The 23,048-nt window shown below is 40.8% G+C and overlaps 1 protein-coding gene across 1 annotated transcript in view; it reads left to right on the plus strand.

Moving 5' to 3' along the window:
* LOC139624481 (transmembrane protein 132C) overlaps nt 1-23,048 on the plus strand; it is a 258,942-nt gene that overhangs the window by 90,314 nt on the left and 145,580 nt on the right. Inside the window, exons 3-4 of the mRNA XM_071483629.1 lie at nt 5,215-5,636; nt 6,034-6,611. Coding sequence (XP_071339730.1) covers nt 5,215-5,636; nt 6,034-6,611 — 1,000 coding nt within the window. The remainder of the gene's footprint in view (nt 1-5,214; nt 5,637-6,033; nt 6,612-23,048) is intronic.

Here is a 23,048-nt window from a genome sequence, read left to right on the forward strand (position 1 = left end):
GTTATCTCTCCTCCTCACCAGTCCTCCTTTCCTTTCTTCCACATTCTTCCTCACCATATATCTGTCTGTATCCCTCGCTCTCTCCATATCTCTTTCCGTCTTTCTCTCTCTCTCTGATAGTGTGCCATCTGTGTGATCAATGGAATTCATTCTTTTCAGGAAATTTACCGATGATGGATTTTTCTTTTTTCTTTGCTGTGTCTGTGGCTTTTTTCTTTTTTTTTTTTTTTTTTTGGAGGGTGTGCAATTTGCTTCTGAGGATAAAAGCTGTGACTGAAGCAAAAGCAAACAGATGTTTTCCATCAAACACAAGCCAGGACTAGACCTGTGTCTTGTATTTTAATAGTTTACATGGGAAGGAAAACAGTAGTACAGATATGTAAATTCTTACTTTGAGCTCGGAAAAGCTTTGCTCAACAGTTAGCCTAAAGAATTTTGTGTTTTTATTTTTATACAGAAAAACATTTGCAAAAACAGGCCTCGGGTGCTAATGCAGGATAGACGCTGGCTTGAACTTTTATAGTTGACACTGCTGTAGGTGAGCAACAATTTAAATGTCAGCGTAAAGAAATAATTAAGCAAGAAAAATAGGAGCACTGGCACATAAAGCACCAAACAGATGGAGGGAGAGCAGAGAGCAGGGCTAGTTTGTTGATGATTGTCATACATTAAGGGAAATTGGAAGTAACAAAAAATCATGAATAACATTCTGGGACCCTTTGACACTTTCTGCTTTGGCAAGATGTGGAAAACATGGCGTGGCCGGTCAGTCCAGCATCTGATGGAAATGAAAGTTCACACAGAAAAGTTAAATGGAGCTATGGATCATGTGTGTGTTCAAGTTCATGTTTGTGTGTAATGATTTGCTTTTTGAGTAGGTTTGAGTATGTGTTTGCTAGTGTGTGTGTGTGTGTGTGTGTGTGTGTGTGTGTGTGTGTGTGTGTCCCTAATTAAATATAAAAATCTGAGCCAATATTTAACCAAAACAATATCAAGCAGCACTGATACCATTATCACTTCCTGGTATCTCTCTTTTCTCTCATACCCATCTGGCTTTGCTCCTCATTGTCTTTCTTCCTCTGTCTTTCTTCCTGTCCTACACGCTCCACTGTGTTCTGATTATTGGCTGTGTGTGTGTGTGTGTGTGTGTTTGTACTTGGAAATAATGCAGGATGGGCATTTTTGGGGGGGGGAAGGATCACAGATGGGCCTTGTCAAATCTCTGTACATCTGGCTTTGTTCCTGTCCAGTTTTCCACATACACATAAAGACACACACACACACACACACACGTATATATACAGTTTACCTTACCTCGGTCATGATCACATTTACACAAGTATGCATATATGCACACATAATTTTTGTTTTGCGCATGTTGTAGAAATACATAGACTTATCTAACCATGCATGCACATGTAGAGCACTCATCAATCTACACACACATGCACTTAGAAACATTTTCTCTCTCACTTACACACACACACACACACACACATTGTGCAGCAGGACACAGCGGGTATGGACTCCTGTTGTGGTTGGTGGTTGCCAAAGTGATGACGCCAGGGAATCTGGACCATGCCAGGTTCAATGGTAGCCAATGCCACACGAGTGTTAGAACACCAGATTTCAAGGGACCGACCCTGACTTATAGTATAGCGCCGCCTGTTGAGCTGATATCGGACTCTCTCTCATGGCTGAAAATTATGTTTATAGTGATGTTTCTTCACAGAGGATTAGGAGTTCTAACAGTTGTATTACACATTAATTATTAAAGTTCACTATGATTGTGTTTCGGAAAAATTTTCAACAGAGACAGTAAAGGTTCTCAGGTTTATAACAACGGCAACAGGAATTTAATAATGACAAAACTAAATATTTGACTTACCTGGTTAAAAATAATGATGATGGATAAATAAATGTGACCTGAGATAAAATAAATCTTTTCCTACTTGTATCATATAACATTAATGATCTCATCCAAGGGTCAACCTTTGCCTGTGTGTGTGTGTGTGTGTGTGTGTGTGTGTGTGTGTGTGTGTGTCAGCTGTTCGAGGTCTGTGTCTAGGACTGGGACATATGCTTCAAAAGACTCCTGCGGACACAGACACACACACACAGACACACATGCAGGCCTTTGCACCTCAAGGACACCCATGATAATGGGAGGAGAATACAAAAACACTCACTGGGACTAATGCGCTGATGTGCTCTGACCAAACGACCTAGCTGTCAGTCAACAGCGGGTGGTTACAAACTACATTCGAAAATTCACCCTGGCTACATTTAAGCTAGCACGTGACTCCTAACCTCTTTGGATGTAACTCTTCAAAATATGAAGTGCCCTCTGTGACCCAGATGCTGCAGGCATTAATTTGCATTGTGTTGACCCCTAATGTTACATGAGCTTACATTTTATTATAGTACTGATGAAGCCAAGGAAGTTGTATATTTTAACCTGGTATTCATATGAAAGAAATTTGATTTTTTTTTTTATTATTAGTATTCTGGAAGTCCTCTCATGACCCAAACAAATTACCCTAACTGTTAACTGAGGCGTCTTACTGAGCAAGCACAAAACACTCACAAAACACTTAGTTTTTCTTTCTCTCCTCAGCAACCATTTACAACTTTCACTCCAAAACTTAATCAACACTGTACAGTATACAGTGTTATTGCAGGAGGACATATCAATATCCATCTTCTCAAAAAGTTGGCTTGATTTCTTCAGGGACAACGACCCCGAGACAAGTTGGTGTCATTTGTAGTGAAGTGTATGCAGTCATCCTGTGTAGCATGAAAATGCCAGTATCCAATCTGTCACACTACTGTACACAGTTTTTTTTTGCAGATTTTTCTTTTTCCCTCCTTCTCACTTTTATTTTGGTTTTCTTTCTCCTCTTCCTCATTCTTCTTCACTTTATTCTATTGCTCTCTCTCTCTCTCTCTCTCTCTCTCTCTCTCTCTCTCTCCCCCCCTTCGCCTGTCTCTTTCACTCTAATCTTATTCCTTCGTGCCCACGCACCATAACCAAACCAGCCTGCTTATTCATGTTGCACTGAGGTATCACTTTATTTCTGTGCCATTATTTTTTTGTGAAGTCGCCTCAGTATGACTTGCCCCAGACAGCGCTATGCTGTCCCACCCTCATTATATTTTCACACTCTGCTACCCTAGGACACAAAGATTCATACACACATTTCCACACAAACTCACTGCTGTGTGCGCGTGTTTTTCTTTGTGCCAGCACAAGTTTAATGGAAATCCTCCCATCCATTTATGTATGTATAAAGGCTACTTTATATTTACTCTGTGGTATTTTACAGCAGTAGCCATTCCATGCAGTCATGTTCTGTAAATGTTTTTTTTTTTTTTTTTTACAATATTCTTTTTTCTGTTGTCAGTGGCCACAATTCCTACAAACAGTTTGACACACTGTACTGCATGTCTAACTCCCATAAACATATGGTTTGTACAAATTTGGTTGTTACCTAGTTAACCCCTATTTCTGACTCACAGACTGTTAACATAGCCTCCATTAGCTGTTTAGCTAACTAGCCATGTTTGGCTTCTCAGTGGTTTTACTGAAACACACCTTTTTCTTTTGTTTCATCTTTTTGTGAAAGAGTAACATTGTTTAACCAGAAACAGCCATTATATTGCTCTGTTCAAAAACCACAAGACTCCATTGACAAAGATACAAATTTTACCTTACAGAACATGGGAGTTTCTTGTCTGCCACTTAGTCAGTTAGTTTGTTTCTGTTATTGTGTGGTACTTTTACTAAGTAAAGGGTCTGAATACTTCTTCCAAAACTGAGTTATATAATAACAAAACACACACCTACCACAACCAAACTAACCAATCTAGGCAGGGGTAGAACAGCAGCACCTGTGTTCTGTGAGATAAAATCACTGTTTTTATCAATGGAGTCTGGTGGGTGGCTTTTGAATCAAGTGATATAACATCTGTTTCTGGTTTAAACAAGTCTTTAACACAAAGGTCTATCTATGTATAAAGTGGTCAATTGTCACCTGATTCTGATTCAAATATTGCTACATCCTGATTGGTGCACAAAAGTTCACCTGACCTTTTTCCAACTGTGCCCTGCCCACTTCAAACCAGAGCACAGGGAAAAAAGCAAAAAAAGCAAAAAAAAAAAAAGACAAAACTCAAATGTGAAATTACTCTGGCAGAAAATAAAGTATAATATAGTGTTTCTGTAGGATCTCATCACTAATTTGAAGAAGCTGATTAAGAAAATAAGTTTTCAGGGCCTTTCAGGGTAACACATTTTAACTGATGGCAGCTTAAAAGAATCAAGCTCTTCCTAAACTCCACTCAACTCAACTCATGTCAGCATTTAGCTAACACTCATATCAGAGTTTACGATAAGTGATCAGTTCGGTCGTTCAGTGCCTTGCACAATATAATGCTGACAAGCCAAACAGAGGATTAATAACATATACTGAGCAATGGAGGATTAAGGGATAGGGATCAAAACTCCTTTCCATCACAGCACACTCAGTGTAACCCCTTGTCCTCTTTGGAAATGAGATACTGAACCAAAACCCCAGTAATCCCAAGCTCCAAACCCCCATCTTTGTGAAATGTCTGGTAAATACACCAGGAAATGAATAAAAAAAAAAGTAAATGTAAATATATGGAAATAAACTGACAAAGAGCAATATGTCATTTTTGATATATACAGGTGTAATTCTTTTCGAACAAGAATAAAAAAAATGGTGTATTACTTTAGATCCCTGTGTGATGCTGAGTCTATCAGTCTTGTATACACAACTCAGAGTGAATGTGTTTATGCTCATTTCTCCTTGTAGGGAAACTGTTGGGAAACACCATGTACCGTGGTGTGCGTAGTGTCAGCGGGTTGTAATGCATGTGTGAATTTATGTGAAAATGGTGATAGATGTGAGCATATGTTTATATTAGTGTCTGTATACAATAAAAATGCATTTCACAGGTCAGTGAGTCTGGGACATAAACAATGTTTGCTGTCTTCATTTTAATAGATCATTAGCTGCTGTGGATTTCAGTTACAGAATGACACTGTAAGCATTATAAGGCGATGCATGTTCTATGAAAGGGATGTTTTTGTAATTATAACACAGCTAATCTTTTTCTTTTCTTTGTCTCCTTCATTCGTCCCTTGTCTCTTTCTTTCCTCTTCTCCTCCTCTCATCTATCTCGCCTCAGTGTCTGACAGCCAAGTGGGAGCAGCAGGAGGTGTAGGACCAGGAGGAGGCCCAGACTCCTCCCAGCCCCGTTTCTCATCCTCCCTGCCCACCTACCTCCCAGTCCAATGCCAGCTAAGTGGCGCTGACTCCGCCTTCTTCCTGCGGGAAGCCAATCAGGAGGTTATGCGAAATGGCAGCCTGTCGTCACGTACAGAGCCCTTCTTTCTCCACCAGCTGGAACCAGGCATTGCCACCCCACAGTCCCTGCCGAGTGTCAACTGCAGCTACGGGAACATGAGCATTGAGCAGCCAATCCCAGTGGAGCTGCTTCAGGGCTCCCCACCGCATGTGATGTTGACAACCAACCAGGTGACTCTGAACTGGAAGGTCAAAGGTCAAGTGGTGGTGCCCAGAGTAGGGTCAACACAGCCCTGGATACAGGTATTGGCAGGATCTTCATTGACTTTTTACATGTGCAGCTTCTAATGTAATTACATAAGGTTTTAGGATTCACATATATTTAATATGCTAATCGCATACAAGAGACATAATCAAATTCAAGGTAATTAGAAGATTCCATCTATCGATTTATCATGTATTTGTCAGTCTACATGCATTGATTACTTGAAGCTTGATAGCCACTGTCAGAAGATATAAAAATTAATCCATTATATTAATTCAGGGAAAATGTATATACCCCCTGTTTTAATTCAGTTAAACCTGCATTAAATGATTTTGGCCTCTTGGGGACAGTGGGTAGTCAAGGTCAGCATGTTAGCAAACTGTTGTTTATTTCATTTACCCATTATGACATGATATGTATTTGCTATGTCCTCAGATACTGTTTTACTTAGTAGGGCGGCGTTGGGATGAGCCTGACCCGCCTCCTCCATCCCTCCTGCCATGTGTCAGAGCCGTTGCCATCCGGGACACCAGTGAAGCAGCACCCTCGGCTGGCTGCCGACTCATGGGACCATCTGGCATCTGCGTTGTCCGTCTGGAGATTCCCCCAGCTTGGTTTACACCACCACAAGTGAGAAAAAGACTTCCTGAAGTGACTCTACCATCAGTGGATGTGTATTACTCAATTATACCAGTAGAAGGGGCTGGTCAGGAGTGTCCCTTCATCGTGAACGAGCCCTGGAGAGGTCAGAGTGCAAACGTCGGCCCTCTTGGAGGCCTGGGAATGGGCCTCGGAGGACAGTGGAGCCCCCTGGTGGATGGGGGTCTTCAGGACATGCTGAAAGTTGGCTCCGTGGCAATGACCATGGGTCCGGTTTCTGCCAAAGGTGAAAGACTGAGACTGGATGAAAATGTGGAGGTTGTGGTGCCACCTAGCCCAGTTCGGCTCGGCAAGACGGTGGCGTTTGGTATCTACATGAAGACAGATTCAAACACAGAACAGTTCACACTGAGGTAAGAACACAAATGCTTTCATTGAACTGGCTTCAGTTTTTTTTTTTTTTTTGGTATTCTGTTCTCTTTTTGTGCCATTTCACTTCATTTCGGTTTCCCTCTGATTCTTTTTTCTATCATCTCCACTTGTTCCTTTCCTCCTCATCCGTGCTCTCTCTCTCATCTCTCAACACCACCGCCTCCTGAGGTTGATGGCTGTCACCTTTGTATACACAGCCTCTTTCAGGAGCCAGCAATGCAAATAACAACCTCATGAATATTCATGACTGAGCCAAGGAGAGAAGAAAACACAGAGAATGAGAAGCAAGAGAAGGGTGACTTAGAGGGAATGAATGTTTGGGAGGCTGAAAAATAAAAAGGATAAAATCAGGGTAGAGCCTGGTTTCTCAAACTGAAGGGTGGTACCCAAAATGGCTCTCAGGTGTGCTTTAAGAGGTCACCTACATGGTTCCACAAATAAGCAGCAATACGTTTTCATAAGCTTGTGTTGCAGGAGGAAAATTTCTTTCTGGTTCGCTGGCTGGAAATAAGTTTACAGCCCTAATCTAGACTAAGCATGCATATCTGCATCCCGTCTCCACCTCATCATTTCACTGACTTTAGGGATTTCAGGCTGACAAATGACAGATGTGCAAATTTATCATTCTATCCACAGAAAATCCCTGCACACAACACAGTGGCTGGATACAGCATAACTATAACGATACAATCCTGTGAGGTTGGAACTATTGAGAACATTTTATTGAGCAAGTTTTGATACATTTTTCAGTATTTCAGTCTCACATTTACTCAAAGAAAACCTGATACACACCGAACATGTCAACTGACTCCCCTTTTCACATGAGGCTTGAATATTGTTTTTCAGATCTTTTTCCACAGAATCTTTAAGAAATTTAAGAAATTTACACAATGAAAGCTGCAAATCTGTGAGTAATGCATGATAATAATAGCCTTACATGACGAATGATGTAATGATGTAGATGGAGATCAAATGAATGTTGAGGCTCAGAAGTCTGTGATTGCTCTGCACCTACAGCATGAGGTTTGCTTGTTAGGTGTAGTAGTCAACTAATAGTCAACAATTGTTTGGCTTTTCTGGTTGTAACAATCATTACCAATCATTGTTTTATATTATGGATCAAAGTTAATGATATTAGTCCACTCTGTTAACTGATCTTTCTTTTTTGTTTTTTAACCACTAATATTATACATGCAATAATAAATTGGTAGATATAATATATAAAAAAAGCTAGCATAGAAGGCTAATCAAAATTCAAGATTGATGCTGAACCTCAGGCTAATGCAACCTTTTTTTCCTTTATATACTATGCTCAGTTTTAACACAGCATTAAATAAAACAATCATCCACGCAAGTGTATTCACTAATTCTGGCTAACTGGACCTGGGACTTTATATATTCATGTGTAATTTGTCCCATTGCAGCAAAGCTAACAGAGAAGTCAATCAAGCACTGTGTGTACATGGCAAAATACTCCTGAGGATACTGTCAGACTGGACTTAGCCTGGTGAAATTTAGTCCTGTGGGGAAAATGAAACACTACCATTATCAACATCTGTCAAGGTCCTTGCACTTCCCGTCGCCTGAATGAGGTCAATAGCAGCGGCCCTCTCTTAAACTGGCTGGACATTAGAGAGCCTTGTGATTTTTGTGTTCTTCATGAAATCACCGTGTACCGTGTATTTGCAGTGTCTCTATAACTGTAGCCTACCAGACTTCTACAGTTACACACCCTGTCTGTCATGGCTCACATGTGGGAGATCTCAAAAGCAACAGGCAGTAAAAGTCAAAATGCAAAAGACAAATACAAGCAAAACAGATAAGAAGGCTGGAAACAGTTTTCCTGACAGATAATCTGTCAGGATAATCTGTCAGGATAATTCCTGACAGATAATCTGTCAGGAAATGAGTGAAATGGGCCGGTACATCTGATTAGAGAATCAGGAACAGGTGAGTAGGTGGGTGGGGAGGAGTCAGGTGGCTGAGATGTGGCAAACCCGGGGTTACTGCAGGGCGGGAGGGTGTGGCAGGCTCTGTAATGACAGCAGAGTTCATAATACGGCAAAGACAGGCAGAGAATGAATGAATGCATGACTGAGCTGTGACACTTTCACTGCAGAACATTGCATCTGCAAAGTAATTACACAGCACTAGCATAAGGTCTTTCATATGAAATGAGTGGGCCTCTGTGTGGCAGCAATACACTTGCACTTGTGTCACCGATGTGTGACGATTCAGCGAGGCACTGCAGACAGGATATTTGAAATGCTAGGAAGCAAAGGCAGTGGGCAATGCTAGGAGCAAAGGCAGTGGGCAATGGGGGGTCGTGATAACACACTTAAGGCACTATTGCCTGTAAAGAAGAAACACCTTTATTGGTGTGATTTAATCTTTTGTATGTTTCCAAGATATTTGTTAAAAGATGCTGGGGGAAAAAAACCCAATATGAACAGGATCTCATTCCTGAGGCCATCTGAGGACACTGGAGGAAAAGAACAAGTGGCTAGACTGCACTGCACCCTGTCCCACCACCTGCTGACAAACATGCACACACACAGACACTCACATAGACAGAGGGAAATAAATACTCCACCGGCACCCCACTCATGCTATTTCTCTCTGCCATGTACGCACACACACAGGCACTGTACAGGCTTGTTTGCTGTGTCCTATATGTGTGTACACACACACACACACACACACACACACATACTTGTACTTCTATCTTTGTGAGGACACATAATGCATTCCCTAGCCCCTTACCCTAACCTTAACCATCACAACTGAGTGCCTAACCCTAACCCTGACCCTCACCTTAACCTAAACCTAATTCTAACCATAACTCTAAAACCAAGTCTTAACGCTCAAAATGTGATTTTAAGGTGTCTCAAAAAGTGAGGACCGGCCAAAATGTCCTCACTTTCCCAAAATGTCCTCACTCTGTTAGTAAAATACTTTTTTTGGTCCTTACTATGTAGCAAATACAAGTACACATACACACACACACAGTAGGGGTGTTGTACAACAAAGACAGAGACAAAGTGTCTGTAGGGGAACCAAAGATGCCACCTCTTGGTGTGTGTGTGTGTGTGTGTGTGTGTGTGTGTGTGTGTGCATGCGTGCACGCTCGTGTATGCTCATACACGTGTGGCACTGCTACAGAAAGAAAATCACCCTCTTCTTTTTTTTATGCCATATTATCATCTTTTTTTCCCTTAAATATGTTCTCTTCTATTCTATTCTATTCTATTCTATTCTATTCTATTCTATAGAAGAATGTTCAATTTAAAAATCTCTGCCATAGCTTTTTGCTCACATTTGAGTTTAGTTTATTTGAGACGTGCAGGTGTGTGCGTGTGTGTCCATCCAATCTACCTGCAGCTCTCGCCCTCTGCCCCCCAGCACACAGTCCCATGGATAATCTCCCATGTAAGAAGCACAGTCAGACATGTAATAAGGCTTAAGTGGATCTCATTCCTGTACGTGAGTGTGTACGTGTATGTGTATGAGTGTGACGCATAATAAGCCCTAAGTGTGCTCCATCACACTGAGGTGATGTGATTATGATAAACTGCTGAAGAGATGGAGGGACATGGAGAGAGAGGGAGAGAGAGAGTGAGAGAGAGAGAGAGAGAGAGAGAGAGGAAGAAGAAGAATGAAAGAAGAGAAAAAGGAGAGGTTGTGATGGGAGGGATTGATAAAAGCACAAAGACGGGAAGAGAAAAGCTCCTCACTCTACAACTCCTCTGAAAGGATGAGATGCAAGGACAGAGGAATCCAGGCAAGGCACATTTGCCAAATTGGATTGGGCGTCCTCGCTGTATAACCTGTCACTGGGCTTGTAGTCTCACATAACCACACATGCTTCTGTCACTTTGTGATGAGACTACGCATCTGCAGACGACTCACTGAAACTGTGGTTGTGGATGTCTGAGACACCTGGTACTGATGAAGTTCCACCGCCAAGTCTTCCCCTTCCAGTTCAGATACAATTTGTGTTTGAGTCAAAGCTTCTCTGTTGATCATTTTTAAATGATCAACATTTTCAAAAAAAAGCTCCCTAATGTACAATAAGTGCAGTTTGTTGCTCCAAGACTTGTTACAGACCTGGTGCCAATGCCAGCGAGCATGACAGAATGAAAATGATACCAATAGACAATTAAACAGTATGGCTGGAAGAACCCAACGGACACATGAGACGTGTGCTAGATGAGTCTGTAATTGCTTTTTGACACTGGTACTCAAGCTTAGATATTAATAAACAGCCAAAGAACCCTGAAGATAATGGGCCAAACTAAAGTGCACTCTCCCTCTTTGTGCCTCAGCCAAGATTCACTGTGAAAGCAAAGGAGAACATGAAAAGGAGAGACCTGTTTTATGTGTTTATGTGCTTATCGTGTTATTGAGATCATGTAATGATTTCAACATGATTTGCTTTTAATAAGAAATAGCGTATTTGTCCAGCTTAATTGTTTTTGAGTTACATCATATCAGCTGCAGATTCAGGTTATTGAGTCATTTTTCTTTGCACAAGAGGCATTTTACCGATTTATGGATTTTCATGGAGCTTGTGTGCACAAGTACGAGGAAAAAAGAGTGCGAGGGCTTTGGAAAGCAGTCAAGCAAGGTGGTTGTCATGTAGACCTGTGCTATAGTGTCTTTACACTGAGCTGCCAAAACACACTGTACGTCCATTGTCTTCAATGTTATTTTGTTTCTATTTCCTTTTCTACTCCTGTTTTGTGTGTTGAGCTAAAGTGCTACTGTCATAAATGTAATAAATATCTCTTCCTGTGTGCCAGATAAGGATACACATACAAATACTTTTTGAACTGTCTTTGGGCCAAATAATGATGATAATAATAATAATAATAATAATAATAATAATAATAACAATTGATATTGTTATTTTTAACTTTAGGTTGTCAGTTAAAGGAATAGGTAAATGGGAACTTTATGAGAATAATGGAGGTGTGAGAGCACACCGTGCTAGAGAGACGTATATGTGAGCACGAGCACATGCTGTGTTGAGTCAAATTTAATGGCCAAGGTGATTATTTTGAGTGCTGCTTCTGAGGAAGCAGAGACTGAAATAGAGAAGGGATGAAGAAATGATCTCTGATCCGGGGAATATGAAAGATTTCCTTTAGAAAATATGATAAATAGAAGAAAGAAGTCTCAGACAAAGAAAAGCTATGGCACAGAGAAATACTGGACAGGCAGCGAGACACTGTCTTGAATACAGACAAACATTAAATGAATTATATCATTTTTTTTTTTTTTTTAATGGATCTTTTAATTCACTTATAAACTAAGTGATGAGAACACAGACACCATGACTCATCCATGTTTCCCCTGATTGTTTCCCCGGCACTTTTCTCCGGATTGTAGAAGGCTACCACTATATACTTTTATGTAATAACACAAAGGTAATGGATGTTGTATCATTAACTAAGTGCTTTATGTGGCCAGACGTGTTTTTCTTTATTTTAGGGGTTTATGTTGTCTGTAATTTCCTAGCAATTGACCCATGGAAAAATCTTCTAATACCAATCAATCAATATGTATTTAGTAACACATACAACTACAAGCTTATCAAAGATCAAAAAATAAATATGGTAGGAAAATCTGACTAATATAGTAGAATAAAACCTTTTCATTTTCAGATGAAAAAAGCAAGTAAGAGAATAAATAAATAAACGAAACAAAAACAAAAACAAAAACAAAAAATCTCACTTTGTGAATGGAATACTTTCCAGTTTGTTGGTGTATTGTGTGGGTTTTTTTGGGGGGGGACGGGGGTTCAGTACCCTGGAAGCCTAATTATTGGCTTCATCCCAGCTGACAGAAATGCATCTAATTCTCATTTTATCTTTTGTGCCTTTTCAAGGCTGCATAAAACACATTCTTCAGTTGGAGGCACTGACACACAACCAGAAATAAAGAACAAGAGAACAGACTGAAGCAGAGACGCAAACAAAGACCACGAGAATCCCATCTTCAAGCACTGTGCATGTACACTCCCGGAGAACCCGCATGTATGATGCACACGCAACACCAGTGCGCACCAAAGCGGATGCACACATATGCACACAATGCAAGAGCACAATTACGCCAACAATTATGTGGCCACAGATACACTCCAACACAAAGACACACGGTCGCGAAAACAATCGATTCTGCCTCCTTGCTGGTAAAAGGGCATTTGAGGTGAAATCGATGATGGAGCTTTGTGGAATAAAGGCATCCTGGGCATTCTGTGCATGTGTGTGTATGTGAGAGAGAGAGAGAGAGAGAGAGAGAAACAGAGAGAGAGAGAGAGACAGAGAGAGAGACAGAGAGAGACAGAGAGAGAGACAGAGACAAAGAACAAAGCGTGTGTGTGTGGTATAACCACCAGACAGGACTAGCTGGTCCTTAGAAGTACATCTCCCCTCTGATCCTTGGAAAATTCCACTAATCCTTACACACACACACACACACACTCACACAGGGGCAAACACACATACACACACACACACAGAAAGAATGAAATGGGTGATAAATTCAGCTGCCATACAAACACACAAACCAAAAATCAAATGACTGCTATGATACAAAAACTAAAAGTGAGAGATAATGGAGAAAAACAAGAGAGAAGACAATCAGGGAGAAAAACTTGTTTGCCTTTTGATAATCACTGTCTCAATCTGTCTCTGTCTATCTATCTATATATATCTCTCTCTCACACACACAGCATTTATCCCCTCATCAGTAATCATCTCGCTAATTAACTAACCCAACAACGAAAGCACACAGTTCAAGATGACAGCTTTTTAATGAGGGGGATACTAATCACTTTGACCCTCACTCTGTCAACATCGCCACTGCTGAAAAATGCTAAAACGCTGAACATAGATTCAAAGCATCAAACTTCCGTGGGGAAGAGTCTCCGCAGATTCAGACTCTGTGTTTCATACTTTTGACTGAACGCTCGCTGATCTGGAGCTGCTCTGAACAAGAATTCATCATCTGCTATACTGCTTTAGGATTTATGCATGAAAAGGAAAGTTGTAGAAAATGCTACATTGTGGATGTTCAAGTAGAAAATACTTCACATGCCTCAACATCTGTAGGAATTAAGGCTCTACCTGAACCACTTTTTCAGTTTAGTTCATTTTTTTTGGTAGTTCGGGCCAACACCCTCTTTACTGAGAGAAGCGCTGCAGTCTGCACTGGCTCAGGAGTTTCAGGCGTCATTGATAGTGTGGTGAAAATCTCTGTGAGCTGAAAGATCACCAGGAGTACAGACGTCTTGGGCAGAAGTATTTATTGTAATCTTTGCGCCAAGGAGAAAATGTGAGCAGTACAAAGCCGGTATGTGTGATCAGAGCAGTGCCACACCAATTTCCTGAAGAGGTCTTGTCCAGCAGGCCATACATAACCCAGATGTCACATGTCCTTATCTAACCATTGTAATGTGCATCTTGCCTTTCATTCTTCTTCACTCATACTTGTCTGGAGCTGAATTTGGAGACTCATCTCCGCTTCTCCCTTGACTCATATATAGAAAGACCTTGGTTACTCATAGCTACAGAGAGTAAAGATAGCTCCATATAGACACATTCAGTTATAATAGAAGCTAAACAGTGAATCATTTGTCTGACAATGTGAGGCTATTACGATGTGAACTCTTAGTCTTAGTGAGGCCTACAAAATGAGAAAAGTCAGAGGATTCCCTCACAGTCGGTGCTTAGCAGTGGAGCAGAGAGCAGCAGAGCAGGCAGGAGCAAGGCTGAAGGAAAGGGGTGCACATCCTGCTCCTCCACGTCCTGCTGCTCTGCCTTCCTCACTATAACATTTCTGCTACCTGCTCCTGTGTCTCATCCACAATGCTATGTTTGTCCAACCGCACTGTAATCCTCTGTTGTTCTGTATGCAATTACACATCAGAATAAAAGTCTCATACCTTCATCCATACTGTGAGGCAGAATGTGATTACTGTGTTTGAACCGAATCAAAGAAGTACAACGCAATAACCTTTGTTATTCTACATGAGTAAATACCTAATTTAAAATTAAACAAGTGAATGTGAGAGAGGCTGTGTCACTAATTAAGAGTGAAGGGACTGTAACATGGTGATAAAGGGACTGAGTATGACAGTAAGAAGGACTGAGAGAATAAAAGTGATATAATAAGCATCACGCATCAGTTATCTATTGAAATATGCATCTTATAAGAAAAAGAAAATCTTCTAGATAACATGCTCTGTCTATTGGCTGCTTGAGATAAAAACTGATAATATTCATCATGTCCTTGGTCCTGAAACTGGCTTTGCAGGCCTGACTGCTGTGTTAAGTAATATTTCACTGTTAGCGCTGAAGCAAATGACTCAGAGAGAGGGCTGCAATACTGCCATTCCACTGAGAGTTTTGTAGCGTTATGCAGCTTTTAGCCACTTAAGCTCAGTGTTTTAATTTGCTGGACCAGTAAACCAAACAAATTCCAGTTCGTATGGAACCAAAATTCATAGGTGACTGGTTAAAAAGTGTAATACTCATAAAGTCTTCCCCAAGGGTCTATTTTGTCTGACTCTGAGGGGTGTGGCATAAGAAAATAGATGTTTGCTTAAACTAAGCTCTTAACAGTTTGAGGTTAATCAATGTGATTTTATCTTTCTACCCTCCAGCAGTCAAAAACAAAACAACAAGAAATTTAAGCTTTAGCTTTAAGGTACTATCAGTGAGTTACTTGATCAAGGTTTTTTTTGCCACGAGGTGGAGGAGTAAGGAACACAGTGTTTCTCTGGTGGAAGACCGCTCCCGCTCTCTTCATCTCTGCTGAACAGCATGTCATTTTTGCCTTCTTCGCCTTGAGTGGCAAGGAAGTTGTTTGGGAGGATGTCTTTGGTATCATGCAGTCAAGCACTTAGGCTAATCTCAATATGCTAGATCAACTCTATTGTTTTTCTTTTTTTATTGTTTCAGTTTTTCTACTTAGGCTGAACCACAGCTGCAGGTTCATGTGTGATGGGTCTTTTGTCTATATGGAGGTCCAGCACAGCTTTAGCATTCTTTTGTTTATGTGTGTGTGTGTGCTACACTGGTGCGACAGTGTGTTTTGTTTGACTAATGTTACCTCAGTGCCACATACTTCCCCATGATGGAAAAAAGCATTAGAAAAGGACAGGGTTCAACCAACATATATTTAGCTGCTGTGAGAGAGCGACAACTTGTAAAAAACTGTAGCCCAACTGCTAGAACCAAATCAGATTAGGAACTGACCGTTGCTGAAAGTGTGAATGATGACATAAGATTGTGGGGAAAAAAAGGTATAAAATAGGAGGGAAAAGTTGATTGGGTTTGTAGTTAAAAGGTTCATAAAGTTAATAGAATTCATATGAAGTCAGAGTGCTTGGTATAAAGTGACCAAGATTTTACCATTTCACTGTAAAAACTCATCAGAACACTTCACTTTTTACAAAGGGGAGATGAAATAAACTCACAGTTTAAATAGAAGAGCGCAGACCTCCACCAAGGAGGTCCACCAGTGTCAAATGGCATTCACCAGACTTCAGAGAAAAAATTCAAATTCATAGTAAATGATCCGACTCTGCCCCAGAATTGAATGAGTTCCTCCCTGGCCCCTGGCCCCTGGCCCCCGGCCCCCGGCCCCCGTCCCATCCCTCCACCAAGTCCAGTGCAAATCGGTTCAGTAATTCTGCTGACAAACAAACACAGGTGAAAACATAACCTCCTCAGTGAAGGTAATTAAAATGATTATGGGGCAGTGATTTGTTCAGGCATGTTGAAGTTCACTGTCGTTGCATTTAGACAAATCTACATGCATACACTGAAATATACATAGACACAAAATAGCATTTCTCTTAAGCAGTGGCAGTTAAGAAATGATGCTAGTACATTAATGTGTATGCACCTGAAATCCCAAGAATAGAATAATAGTTGATGTCAAAAAATGTAGATGATGTAGAGACTCGGTTGCAAAAAGAAAAAAAAAAAGATGACTGAATCTGCTGACAAGTTATTTTTATATATTCCTTATTAACACAACAAATGACTTATTTCTTATCATAGACTAAGGAAATCCTGTTTTTCCTTAACGCTATGGTTATTTCTTAGTACTGTACCTCTTGTTCTGAGGTTAATTCACTGTAGCTAAGAAATGGCGGACTGTTGAACCTCTACTTCTAAAGAGGGAAATTGTTGAAATTGTTTTAAAAATAGTTTAAAAAGATAGTTAAATAGTTAAAAAATAGTTCTCAAGGACTTTAAAGGAGCTTGCCTTTCATTAAAGAGAGGAGCTCCCAAATATTTCAGTTTCAAGGACCGTAGGTATTACTGTCATTAATTAAACTCTTAAATATGACACTCCTGCCTCCTTACACTGTCAACTCTTCACTCTCTGGTATTGACTGAAGAAGGCAGAGAAGCCAGGCACTGGCAAAATATAAACTAGTGAACACCGAACGCATACACACATCAACACCTACTCTCTTTTTTCTTTCTAACCTGCACAGTCTTTCGGTATCTGTTTATTCCCTTAATCCAGTCTGTGCTATCATGCTGTCTCCAGCATTCTTCTCCTACTTTCTATCCTCGCTACCCTTCAATTTCCCTGTCACCGCCTCCCTTTCTTCCTCCTCCTTCGCCCGTTTTCTTTCTCGCTCTCCCTTTCCATCTCAAATCAGTCATGAATATTCATGAGGGTGTTATTTGCATTGCTGGCTCCTGAAAGAGGCTGAGTACACAAAGGTGACAGCCATCAACCTCGGGATAGCGCCGGTGTTTGTGTTTTTTTTTTGTTTTTTTTTTGGGGGGGGGGGGGCAAGAGAACTAGTCAGAGGTGGATATAGAAGAAAATTTGGAGAGAGTGAAATGAACAGTCACAGATAAGGAGAGAGGGGTGGGGTGGGGTGGGCTGGGCTGGGCTGGGCTGGGCTGGGCTGGGGGGCAGAATGATTGACATTAACACTGAAATTAAAATCAATATGTTTCTGAGTCCTAATATGTGTTTGAATTGAATCTAAAACATTTTTGCTTTTTTGAACTCAGATGTCGATATGACAGTGATCCACTTTGTACACGCACAGCTGTATCTGCTCAAACATGGTGGTCTCTGCACAAATTTCCCCATCTGTCTGACTCTTTTGACTGCTGACACTCTTCTGTTGCTTTTCCTTTTTCTTCACATGCCTCTATCACTCTTTGAGTCTCGATCTGCCAATGCTGCTTTGAGGACGCTTGATATGAGAACGCCTGCCTGGCTGATGTGTTTTGTTTATTGTTCGTGCAACTCCTTGTTGCAGGATGGAAGAGCCTAATTTAGAAACGGAGCTCCTCTGTACTGCTCCTGCCTTCCCCTGCGCTGGGGATGCACTGGTTGCTCAGAGTATAGCACATTCTAAACCAAGTGTTGTACAGTATGTGTGTGTTTGAGTATTTACCTCTTAGTTACCCCAGGAGTTCTAAAAATGAGTTTGGGGATAAGTTTGTTTTTATTTTAACAAGCAACAGGGAAAACAGTTGATATTTTTACTAAAAGGCAGAAATCCCCTACTGCAGCTTTCCACCCTCGGACTCACATAACTCTTTTATTTTCTTGGCCTGGGACCCAGGCTCATGAAAACATATTGTATGCTTTATTATTCTGGGACCCACTTGAAATAAGCTACAGATGTTCCTATTGTAGAAATCTCAATTTTTACTGCACGTTGGCTGAACTACTGCTGCACTTTGGCTCCGTCTCTTGGTAGTTACTAAACAGTGTGTGTTGTGCGGTGTGTAGCTGCAATGATGTTGTTTTTCTTACACATGAAACATTTTGTTCTTGGAAATAATGATGAATGTAAATGCAGTACTGTTGCACTGACTGTTAAGTCTAGAGAGGGACTTTTGGGATCTGATTTCCAGTTGAAAAGAGTACTTGTTGAGTATTTCTGAAGCAAAGTGTCAAAGCTGGTTCATTTTTAAATATGAAAGAAGTTTTAAAATTTGATTCACATTCCCACTTCTTTTCCCCCAGTAATCAGGAAATAAGAAGGGAAGAGAAACAACAAAGCCTAGCAAGTTCAAAAGAGGCAAGACATCGATGTTATGTGGCTAGATTTAGTACAGTATCACTATTGGATCAATAAGTAAATTAAGAGAGGTTTCACCTCACAATAATTCAAGAATTCAGAATTTGAATCAGTATCAGAAAAACTTTATGGATCCCTGCAAAGTTTCTTTGTTATAATTACTCAACATGCTGTTAGGAGAAGAAGGCAGAGCTATAAAATGTAATAATAGTAATAGTAATAAATCCAGCAAAAGTGAAAATAAAAATGTACAAATGTAAATATGCAAAAAAAGTAATGTACAAGGTGTTAACACAGTATGGACCAAAATTAAAACATGCAAGTAAGTACAGGAACAGTAATTTAAATTAAACATAATGTCCAAAGGTTAAAAAAAAAGAAAGGTACACGCTGTATGTGTGTGTGTGTGTGTGTGTGTGTGTGTGTGTGTGTGTGTGTGTGTGTGTGTGTGTGTGTGTGTGTGTATGTATATATATATATAATATATATATATATATTTTTTTTTTTTTTTCTTTTTCCACTCTTCACGCAGCAGATTCAGGCAAGTTAGGCAAGCCTCCAGTAATGCTCCTGATACTACAGAATGCCGTATATAACTGAAGCCACACTCGTTTGGACATTGCCCTAATTAACATGGTCCATACTAATTAGAAGTGAGTTACTGCAGCAAAACACGCTCGGACAAGCACATGGACTGAGAATACTGAACTAATGTAATGCTACTATAACAGTAGGCCCAAGGAGAGGGCTTACATATAACGTAGTGGGATCGATGGATGAGGCTACCATAAAAGCTTAAGATTGAGAGGCTCCAACAGAATGGGAGCACTGAGTTAACCACAGTAGAGGAGATCAGTGTTAACGAGCGAGATGATACCCCAACACCTGTAATGACTACATACATCTACTGAGTTGCTGCATCCTCTGAGAGTAATCCTTGAGATACTTGGGTATAAGATCAAGAATGAATCATGGTTGAGAGCCAAGATCAAGAAAGCCTGGAGGGACGTTAGGTGGCTATCAGAGGTGCACAGGGGTGTCATTAGAGACAGGTCCTGAATGGAAAAGAAGAACATCAAGATGTCTGCAGGATAGCAGAGTGCCTGGGTAGCCCACAGGCCAATGGGAGCCGTGATGAGGATGCAAGGAGGTCAGACACATCCGAATACTGCCAGAGAGTAGGATAGGTGCAGAGAAACCAGCTCAATGTTAGGAATAAGACCCAGGCCATCAACATGTCAGCCACAGGAGGTGAGAGATGCCACACACAATGCACGGAGGATTCCACCCAAACTCTAGCAGCCTGAGACACAAGCAATGAAAAGATGGGGAGTGAGGATTAGAGAGTGTCAGAGCCATGATCAGTGAGATGACCCCCAGAGATGAACTGTTAAGAGTGCCTCAGGCAGTAGAAGTCGAAGAAAGGGTGATAAGGGGGAAGAGAAAATATTGTGGAAGACCAAGCCCCTCGATGGGATGTATCACCAGCAGATACAATCAAGAAATGCCTAGAAAACAGAGGATCTGATCATGGCAATGCCAAAGCAGACAGGACCCAAGGGGCAGGCTGTGCAAACATGCCCCTTGAAGCAAATAGTAGCAGGGTGTGAGATGCAAGCTGGGACAGGATACACTGAGAGGCATAACAAAGTGGCTGGGATAGTGCACAGGAACATCTGTGCTGAGTATGGATTAGAAGTCCACAACACCAAAAGTGGCTGAGAACAACAGAGCTAAGATCCTGGGAGACTTTAAGTTCCAGACTGACAAGCAGCTGCTGGCTAACCAACCAGACAATGTGGTGTGACAGTTGTGATAGATGTGGCAATCCCAGCTGACAGTAACATCCGAAAGAAGAAGATCGAGAAGAACCAGAGGCTGAAGGAACAACTGGAACAGCCGTCTAGGGTTAAGTCAAAAGTGGTCCCAGTGGTAACAGGAGCATTAGGAATTGTGACCCCCAAACTTGGAAAGTGACTCCAACATCTGAGGTCTCTGTCCAGAAGAGTGCAGTCCTGGGGTGAGAGGGAGATTTCATTTGTATATACAGCATGTGTGTGTAAGCCTTTGCTGTTAACAGAAGTTTAAAACACACATCCTGATTCATGGCGAATCCTTTATTAGATGACAAAAGATAACATATTGTGATTACTTGTATGTCTATACTTTTTATATTTTGATAAAGTGATTAAGCCTGTCATAAAGCTGGGATCGTCTTTTATTGTGGTTGAAGAAGAAATTATTTTCACTGTTGTTAATCATTACATGAATCGGCTTCAAATTAGTTCCTTTTCCTTCATATCTTTGCAACCACAAAGGCTGAGAGCGTATGCTACAGGGCCTACAACCTTGAAAACATTCTTATGCTGTTTTTGGTAAATGCTGTCTTTAAAGGCTCTTCTCTCCAGAACTCCAAAACAGTTACTTGGAAAACATTTTACGGTAAGTTTTGATTATTTCTCTGCTCACAGAATAACCCCATTTGTGCTCGATCAAGCGTGACTGTCTTCCTCTCCCCTTCCAGTTGCAATCCAGCTATTGAATGACTGTCGCGTTTACACGCTCAGCCAGTGAACAGTATCAAAACAGAATTTTTTTTTTCTTTTTCTCAACACATATGGTTGCTCACCTAGCATGACTGTAATAGGCTGCATGTTGTTCAGAAAGTGCCGGTGCGACACAGTAGACGAAACTCAGCCTGTCGAAACTTCCTTCAGGTGGCTCGGTTGCAGTGGCATATGTTTCTCAAATGCCTCTGCAAAGAGGGAGTCACAATATCAGACAAGAGACCCGAGAAATAGTGAGTGAGAGTGCTTGAAATTCCACTAACCTGCACCCGAGATTTTCTATCAAACCTGTCCACTGATGTGTGTTTGGTTCTGAGCTGTGTAATCTGCAGCTGAAAATAAGGCTGTTATTCTTCATTCCCGACATGTTACATTCACATAGATTAGATACACTTTGGTAGACATTTAAACATGAATTCATAAATCCTTCATGGAGTTCTTCAAGGATCACAACAGTGGCAATCGTTGGTCCTTTTCTTTTCTTTTCTTTTCTTTTCTTTTTTTCCCTTTCCTTTTCTTTTCTTTTCTTTGTGCTACATGATCTTAAAATGGAAACAGGGATGTTCTGTCACATGTGCACTGTTGCTCTGGCCCTTGCAATCTATTGGTTTCTTGTAATGTTGTGATCTGGGGCATTCAAGCTTACTCATTCTCAAGTCACGGTGGATAAGAGCATCACCTACGAGCCTAAAATTTTCATGATTAAGTTAATTATAAATGAGGAAATTGAAGAACCCCTGGAAACCTTTTAGATTTCACAGTGTGTAAGTGGTTATTGATGCCTCAGTCAGACTGTGTCTCACTGGATACCTAGCTGCAAGAATCCATCACACTTTCAGTTTGTCCTTTTTTAAAGATGCTATACTTGTTCAGAGGAGTGTGATGCCTTTCTTATAGTTTGATACTGGGACACTCTGGTTACTGAGCTTCCCTGTGAACTGTGTTTTCATTGTTGTGCACTCACAACCCGGGTCATTTGAGGTCAGATTTCCTGAGAGCTTTTGTATTTTCATAGCTAAATGAGCTGCTATCTCTCATCCTGTCAACCTGATCAACTGTGGAGCACTTTCACTCTTCCAGCCCACTTCATTTTATTTCTGCACAGCTTTCTGTCAGTGTACTAATGTTGTAATATCAACTATTTTAAAACCTGCTCCCTTTTTTTAACTTCTGTTTATTATTATCAAGTTTATTTTGAGGCAGTTTGGCCTTTAGGGGCAGTTAATTGTTGAACTTGAAGAAAAATGTAGTTCAGGGGCTCCATGATGATGACCACCCTGTTTCATGTTTGCTCGTTTATCAGCACTAATTTGCCAGGCTAATGTTCTCACTGAGCTTAATGGGCAGATTAGCCTGGCAAATTAACACTGATGAATCAACTATTACTCATGGTAAAATCTCCACTTTTATCCGCCTCTCTACTCTTCTTGTCATCTCTCCTGGCCAGTCTTCACCACCGTGTTCTACAGGACCTGCTGCACTCTTCGGCTCTATTGTTTTCAACTGTGAGATATTAAGGAAACAGTTTCATCTTATAATACACTGCACAGAATTAAGAAAATTGTTAAAATGCAGGATGAATATATGAAGGGGGAGCTCAAGCATTGCTGCCAGTTCAGGCCTTGAGTAGGACTTGGATTTAACACTTTAACTGGGCGTTTAACACAGTTGCCTGTTGGGCAGCTTGTTTGAAAAAACAAAGGCTTCACCGATGCCTCTCGTCTATATTCTACAGTCTTTTCTTCTCCTCCATAAGTGTTCTCCACTGTTCTAAT

This window comes from Trachinotus anak, unplaced genomic scaffold (assembly GCF_046630095.1).
Source record: "Trachinotus anak isolate AG129_WGS33_773 ecotype Australia unplaced genomic scaffold, CSIRO_AGI_Tana_v1 ptg000008l, whole genome shotgun sequence".
Lineage (NCBI taxonomy): Eukaryota > Metazoa > Chordata > Actinopteri > Carangiformes > Carangidae > Trachinotus > Trachinotus anak.